General features: G+C 37.1%; 1 protein-coding gene across 1 annotated transcript; it reads left to right on the top strand.

Moving 5' to 3' along the window:
• Nucleotides 1-419: 419 nt before the first annotated feature.
• Nucleotides 420-6,251, top strand: LOC117416515 (serpin I2-like). Its single transcript, XM_034027634.3, has 8 exons — nt 420-696; nt 1,902-2,138; nt 2,651-2,845; nt 3,431-3,623; nt 3,964-4,061; nt 4,362-4,448; nt 5,231-5,320; nt 5,878-6,251. The coding sequence occupies exons 1-8, from the start codon at nt 429-431 to the stop codon at nt 5,952-5,954; spliced, it is 1,245 nt and encodes a 414-aa protein (XP_033883525.2). The 5' UTR covers nt 420-428; the 3' UTR covers nt 5,955-6,251.
• The last annotated feature ends 1,955 nt before the right edge of the window (nt 6,252-8,206 follow it).

Genomic DNA, 8,206 nt, shown 5'->3' with positions numbered 1-8,206 from the left:
TATAATACTGAGCATGACAGTGGAATCAAAGAATTCTATAATACTGAGCATGACAGTGGAATCAAAGAATTCTATAATACTGAGCATGACAGTGGAATCAAATAATTCTATAATACTGAGCATGACAGGTAAGCACCATTCTAAAGGCACATCTTAAACTAATCCCCAAGACAGCGATGGCTTGAAAGCTGAAATTAATATTAACTTTGGTCTGGTAGTTCTCAGTCTTAAAGTACATACTAGTGCAGTGTAATTCCTTACATGGAAAGTATGACAAAAAATACAATAATACAAATCCCTAATAATAAAGTATACTCTTAAACTTCTTGCATTTGTGTTGCATATCTGTACTGTATATAAGAATAAGAAACATACAATGTCTACTGTTTTACTATTCCAATACCTAAATATCATTTTAGGCATACAAAATGAGAGTGGCAATCATCCAGAGCGTTTTGCTGACGTTCCTCGGAGGAATACCTGTAACACAATGCAGCCCTCAGTCCAGCCCAAGTGATATCAGTATGGGGTTTGCACTGGATCTTTACCGTGTCATCGGAGAATCACAAAAAGATGAGAACATTGTCTTTTCACCACTCAGTGTCACTCTGGCCCTAGGAATGGTGGGGCTGGGTGCAAAGGAGACAACTCTACATCAGATCAGAAAAGCCATAAAAGACAATGAGAATCAAGAAGGTAGGTTGCATGTGGAAGTGGAGGTGGTGGGATAACTAGAACCAAACTAAGTTCACTGGGAAAAGAACACAGGAGTTCAATACTCATTCAATACTAAAAGGGTTAGATTCTCAAAGCAATGTAATATATGAAATCTATCAAAACCCACCCCATTGGCAGACCTTGACATCTATGCCACAGGGCAGGCTAGTTACTGTTTTTTTTTTTTGTTTTTTTTTTAACCTGTTTATGGTTTTAATTCACCTGATAAATTATTCAAATCATCAATAATGATCTTCCTATGCATTGTTCTGAACTTACTCAGAACTAAATCGCTACAAGAACTATTACAGTATACTAGTCTTTACCTGGATTCTAAAATAAGATGCCTATACAGTATATAATACAAATATGTATATCAGGATGCGCTCTATAGCTTGGAGATCGCCAGTTCGAATCCAGGCTATGCGACTGCCCACAGTGTGAAAAAAAGTGGATGACTGAAGGCACACGTTTCGGGGGACGCGAGTGCTCGTCTCTCCCGAGTTAGTGCGTGGGTTGCAGCGCTGAGCCGGGTTGAATATATATATATATATATATATATATATATATATATATATATATATATATATATATATATATATATATATATATATATATATATAGTAACGATCTTGGTTAACGCAGAGAGGCGCATCACACAGAGCGAGGCAATCCACACACAGGCGGAGACCTATCGCACTAAAGCATAGCACCGATACCGCTGTACAAAAGAGCCGGCTCCTTTGCAAGGAGCATATATCGGGTTTATGTATCTGTGTGTGATTATGTCACCGACCAGCCCTGCTGCTGCCTTCCCCCTTGCATGCTACACTCTCCCCTGCCAGCCTCAAGTCCGCCCCGGACTTGCTCATCAGGCTACAGTCCGACGAGTGCGTGCCGGGGTACCTGCGTCCACTTCTGACACCAATGTAGCGATCTCGGTTAACGCATCACACAGGGCGAGGCAATCCACACACAGGCGGAGGAGAGGTTCCAGGTTCGTGCCCGCCCTCCGCCTGTGTGTGGATTGCCTCGCCCTGTGTAATGCACCTGCCTGTGTTAACCGAGATCGCTACTATATATGTGTGTGTGTGTGTGTGTGTGTGTGTGTATAATAAAGATGAGTGTACTGGATTAATAGTAACTAACACAATATGCCGGGAACATGGTTTTATTTCTTATAGGACCTGAATTTAAAATACTCAGAAGCATTTCCAAAGCAATGACAACTACGACTGCAAGTGAAGACTACTCACTCAAGCTTGCCAATGCTCTGTATGTCCAGGAGGGATCAATGTTAAGGGATCAATATCTCCACAGTAGCAGGGATTATTTTAATGCCACAATCAAAATGGTAAACTTCCACGACCGTGCGGTGACTGCAAAACGTTTAAATTCCTGGGTGGAAAATCAAACCAATGGTAAATGACAACGTATTATTTCCCACATTCTGCTGTCCTCGGCATCAAGTGCTAAAAAAAAAAAAGAACAAATAAGCCTTTATTTTATAAACTAAAATGCATTGGTAATATCAGCACAGCACAACAGTGTATATCCCTCCGAAAATTCTGAACAAAGGTATTACTTAGTTTTGATTAAACAGTTACTTAAGTGATATAGAACATCAAAAAAGGTTTCCCCATCTGTCGAAATTATAGTCAGAAAATGTTTTGTATTAAGTCTGTGAATAATAATAGGAGAATTAGAAATGTCATTGTAATATCACACATCAAGTCTGCACACACTGTGCATGATTAGCAGTTGATTATTTTGAGCTATGATTGGTTTCAGTGTTATCCATTCCATTAATCTGGAGTTAATGTTATTTAGCATGAAGCAGTCAGTAATTACCAGCTTTAACATTTCAAGTACAAATTATGTGTTAATAAGAAACTGAAACCCTATATTTTATTTATTTGTTTATTTTTGCTAGGCAAAATAAGGCATTTGTTTTCAAGCCAAGAATTTAACCCACATACAAGAATGGTTCTAGTGAATGCTATCTACTTCAAAGGAGCATGGAAACAGAAGTTTAGCCCAGAGAACACACTATTGATGGATTTTACTAAGCAGGACGGTTCTGTAACACAAATCCCAATGATGCACCTGAAGTTAACCACAAATATAGGTACAGTACAAGCTTCAGTATTGCACCGTGTGCTGCAAAAGGTTAGCCCTGAGTTTGGAAAGTTTTTATTTGGACAGATTAAGAGGCAGCAAGCCACAAAGTCAGAGTCTCCAGAGCTAGTCAATCAAACCATTGACAAAAAAAGGACAGTGACCTTTATAAATGTAACTTGCAGTTATGAGAGCTACAGGATTGCTTCAGTCCTTATATTGTATTTGATTAGTTTAAAGCCAATTCTCTGAACCATAATACATTCAGCGTGAACGTTGTTGCCACTAATGTAGGGACGTGAAAAAATAACATGAAAGCTTAGAAGACAGTTGTATGTTACTTATGTCTATTAACAAAGATAAGGATGATGGCCCAAGTATTACATGTGCCTGTGTGCCTTAGGTTTTCTGTCTGGGAGGACTGTATCCTTGTAGCTTTGTATTAGGTTACACACACAGGAGCCCTGGTCTATATTCTCTGTTAAGATATTCTAGCATTGCTAGTCAACCAGCAAACCAGCAAAGGGACTTCTTTTTCAGTATTCTGTACTGTAGGTATCAATGATGGGTTCTCTTCTGTCTTGTCTGGTTAAAGGATATTTTACAAACAACATGACGGAGCTCCGGGTGTTGGAATTGCTTTACAGTGGAGACGAGGCCAGTTTAATAGTGATACTTCCTGCCAAGTGCAATGACATTGAATATATTGAAAAACTCATAACAGCTGAGCAAATACACACGTGGCTCAGCGAGATGACAGAAGAAGAGGTGGAAATAAACCTGCCAAGGTCAGGAACAGATACAGTAGCATTTTCTTTTTTTTCTCAGTAAAAAATAACGCATTGGTAAATGAAAACTTTATACTCTCTGAATTTGCATAATTTATAATCTATTATAACTATTCATTATTTTGTATTGCTGCACATAATGGTTATTTGACATGTTTACAAAGTCTCCAGTACATTTTAGCTTTGGGGCTGAGCATTTCAACATAGTAGATTCCTGTGAGGCAGTAATTGAGTGAAATAATTACCGGTGTACAACCCTAGTGGCCTCAGTGGTAAAATATTGCAACTGCTGCTGTTTCAATCATTAAAATGGACCTTGCTGTGTTCTATAATTACACAGGTTTAAAATTGAACAGAAGATCAATCTGAAAAAATCTCTCCGACACCTCAATGTGACTGAGATATTTGAAAGTGGGTCTAACCTTTCCAGGATGTCAGGTAAGAATTAATTAGATACAGAGTTACAATCTCAGATGACCCTTAAAAAGTGTTACCAGAGAACACTGACGTCAGTGTCAAAGCTGTGTGTTTTTAAATCTGATAATTTTTAACAGAGCTTGAGGTCTGCTTTTGATATTCCACTGCCATACTAATGTACAGTGATATGACCACTGATGTCTTCCATCACATGCCTCCACTTCTCAGCTTCCACTGCTCTGCAATACATGTTAGGTTAGTGACTTGTCAACAAAGGGCCTGAATAACATGTTATTGTTTGATAATTCAATGCAATAACAGATTCCATGGAACTACACATTTCTAAAGCAGCTCATCAGGCGTTCATTGAGGTCAATGAAGAAGGAAGTGAAGCCGCAGCCTCAACAGGTAGCTGTGTAAATATAAAATAATTAAATATAAAACACAGTCTTCACATATAAGGGTTGTGAAGACTTTCACATGCCCCTCACCCCTAACAGGTCAGATTGCATGAGGATGTGAAAACCTGTCGTCCAGAGATTTTAAATGCTACACTGATGGCTCAAGAAGACAGAGATGGAAAGAGAGTTTATTCCAGTGAATTTCAATGCATGTACATCCTGCAGAGCACACCTACTACTGCTGCTGTTTAAATTGCATAGACACCAAAAGAGTATAACCATTTTCTACTACTGCTGTTTAAATTGCATAGACACCAAAAGAGTATAACCATTTTCTACTACTGCTGTTTAAATTGCATAGACACCAAAAGAGTATAACCATTTTCTACTACTGCTGTTTAAATTGCATAGACACCAAAAGAGTATAACCATTTTCTACTACTGCTGTTTAAATTGCATAGACACCAAAAGAGTATAACCATTTTCTACTACTGCTGTTTAAATTGCATAGACACCAAAAGAGTATAACCATTTTCTACTACTGCTGTTTAAATTGCATAGACACCAAAAGAGTATAACCATTTTCTACTACTGCTGTTTAAATTGCATAGACACCAAAAGAATATAACCATTTTCTACTACTGCTGTTTAAATTGCATAGACACCAAATAGTATAACCATTTTATTCTGCTGAGTGCGTTCATCAAATAACAACAAAAAAAAAAAAATTTCTAATAACACATTTGTGAGAGCTTTAAGGTTTTAATTAAAGATGCTTTTTCTCTGCAGGTATGCAAGCAGCAGCTATAATGAGTTTGCAACATCACAAATTTGTGGCCGATCATCCATTCCTGTTTATCATAAAACATAACACCACAGGTATACGTTCTTGTTCTCTACAATCATTTATTTTATTTTATTAGGATTATTCAGATTAAATAGTTTCTATATATACAGCATATTTATGTAAATAGTTTCCTCTACATTTTAACAGAAGTCTTATTTTAAACATAGAACAGCATGACCTGTATACAGGGATTGGACAAAAATAATGATAAATATCTGCATAATGTTGCACACCTTTTGTGTACATGTGCTGTCTGACTGATTCAATTGTTATGCAACTGGTATCCTGACTCACATGTATTCTGTAATATACAACTGCGTCATCTTCCTGTTGCCAGTCAGTATCAATAACAATGGCCAAGACAGTTGTTATAACACACTCCTGGTTTTCTATCACCACACACTGCAATACCTATACCTGTTAATGTACAGTTTCCATGTTATAATAGTTATAATAGTTATAATAATAAATTATCTGTAACTGCCTATAAAGGACTGAGACAGAAAAGGATAACAAAATGCCTTTATACAACCCATTTTACTGTATTTGCAACTGACAGAAATCCAATGTTTATCTTTTTTCCTTTTAGGATCTATTTTGTTTATGGGGCGAGTGATGAATCCTGAGATAATGAACTCAAATGGAAGAGATACTGAAGCTTTGTAAAATATTGGGGAAAAAAAGCTTAACATCTTAAAGTTAGCTGAAAAAGTCTTATCCCTGTGGATTAAAACACATTTCTCATTTTACTTTTAATAATCGTGTCGTCTTTTGTGTATTCTTCCATGAAATTAAATTTGTTTAAGTTTGTATTTACTTAACTACTGAAAATTGCTGTGTTGACAAAACATTTGTCATGCATTAACCCGGAAACCATTAGTTTTCTGTATGCAATATTAAAATAATGAAACCTGCAGGTACCCTTCCATGTGTTAAATAAACCAGTTTTATATAGGGATTTCATCCTAAATGTGTGTGTGTGTGTGTGTGTGTGTATTTTTTTTTAAAGCTCTTTAAATAATAAAATATTAATTATATATTACCATAGATATTATAATACGGTTCACAGGGGGGCACAGCCAGCTAATTATTACTGTAGTCTTTCATGTGATTTAGTGCAGTCTCTGCTTGAAAGACGTCCAGGATTGAATGACAGTGGGTGTACAGCTGTGAAAGGAGATGCAGTACAACCCTATAATACTGTATGCAGATAACATACACCCCTAGATGGCAGTACATGCAAGACAAATACTTAAAGTAAGGTTATGAAAATAAAAATATATATATAAGAAAAGAGTTTAGGGTTTTTACCATAAGCCAATAAGTAATAGACTGGTATCAATGTAATTTAAGACTTTACAAAAGTAGCCATCACATCTACTCAAACCATCTAATTACATCCAGATTTGTTCCTTATAATCTGCTAAAGCTCTGGGGTCAACCTCCAGGCTTTCTGTGTGGTTAGCAGTATTCTCCATGTCAGGCATGCCTATGGGTATTTCAAACATATAATTTGCCATAGCAAGTATTTCACACTCAGCACCCACATTATCTGTGGATATTTAATAGGAACCAGCAGATGCACTCATGATATCTGACAGCTCAGAGGTCCTGTGAATAAGCCATTTAACTACCTGTCAGCAAAATTGCATAATATAAGAATGTATTCATCAAGCCTTGTGATCATTTCAACCATTTCTTTCATTATTTGGTAAGCCTGGCGTTGACACTTTTGAATTTCATGCACAGCCAGTTTGTACTGCTCTTTTTAAACCACTTGTCCAATGACGGCATCTCTGAGTCCTCTGGAAAATGAGAAGCTTAATTAAGTTAACAGATTGCATAAACTTTCCAGCCATTCCCAGTATTTTATAAATTGCTTGCTGCAAAGTGCCACTATAAAGAACGGCTTCAAGTGCTTCATCTGCTTGTCAAATGCCAGCTATCTCTCGAAATTAGTTTCATGCTCGTTTAACGCCTCCCTTTTTCCCTGTTTGAAAAGTCAGCTGTCATAAAAGCAGGCTTGCTTTTCTAAGGTCATCAGGTTCCATTCATACATCACAGACCTGCAAGGATATGAGGCACTGTCAGTCTATTTCCTTCTGTTATAGCTGGTTGGAAATGCCAGACTGTTTAACCTTCCAACAATGAGTTAAGAGTTTCAAAGTGAGTAAAAGGTATTTTATTTCAACAAGCATGCACACCAACTTGCCAAAAGAATTGGCCTTGAAAGAGTAGCTTTTGAATCCAAATATCGTACAACAGTCCTGAAGTCCCCTGTGAAATCAGTTTGATCTCGATCTGTATATTGCTTACAAGTCTGCCCCAGTGGCAGATGAAAAGGTGGCATTACATTCTCCAATCTGATAATTGAAAGACATTCATAATTTGGAAGTGTATAGAGACCCTGGACAAGACCACGTCATTAGTACACAGATGAAGGCGCCAGCCAAAACGTTCGTCTGCTTGACTTAGTTTCACATTGCATTTTCTATTAAGTGTTTTGACATCTTCATATCTAACAAAAGTCCAGAGGGCTTACGAATCATCGGGGATTCATATTTGCATCACTGATTTATCAGCATCATTGCACTGTTTGCACAACATGAACAGTAAAATACATATTATAAGGTTATTATCTAGTTTTTAATGTGTAAATGTACTAATGTTTTAGGAACATGATGAAACAGTCATTAATACTCATTAACAGAACAAACAACTGCGTAACTACTAGTTAATTCTGTATTTACAGCCATCTCAGACTTGAACTAAGTGGCCACCTGCTCTTACCAGCTAGGAAATTCAACAACAGATTTTTTTTAGTGAATGAAAGATGCCTTGAATGCGCAGCCACAACTGTGCAGTCCCTTTGCCGACTGGTAATTCAGGTTGCATTGTATCAGTGTACGTGGTTGTTG

Source organism: Acipenser ruthenus, chromosome 12 (assembly GCF_902713425.1).
Source record: "Acipenser ruthenus chromosome 12, fAciRut3.2 maternal haplotype, whole genome shotgun sequence".
In the NCBI taxonomy this organism is placed as follows: domain Eukaryota; kingdom Metazoa; phylum Chordata; class Actinopteri; order Acipenseriformes; family Acipenseridae; genus Acipenser; species Acipenser ruthenus.
This window is presented reverse-complemented; position numbering and strand designations above follow the sequence as displayed.

What these genes read in the sequence shown, in the direction of transcription:
- LOC117416515 (XM_034027634.3), top strand. Translation starts at nt 429, where the DNA reads ATGAGAGTGGCAATCATCCAGAGCGTTTTGCTGACGTTCCTCGGAGGA. An exon ending in GAAGTTAACCACAAATATAG is followed by an intron (nt 2,846 to 3,430) that starts GTACAGTACAAG and finishes GTCTGGTTAAAG; the next exon opens with GATATTTTACAAACAACATG. An exon ending in TGAAGCCGCAGCCTCAACAG is followed by an intron (nt 4,449 to 5,230) that starts GTAGCTGTGTAA and finishes TTTTCTCTGCAG; the next exon opens with GTATGCAAGCAGCAGCTATA.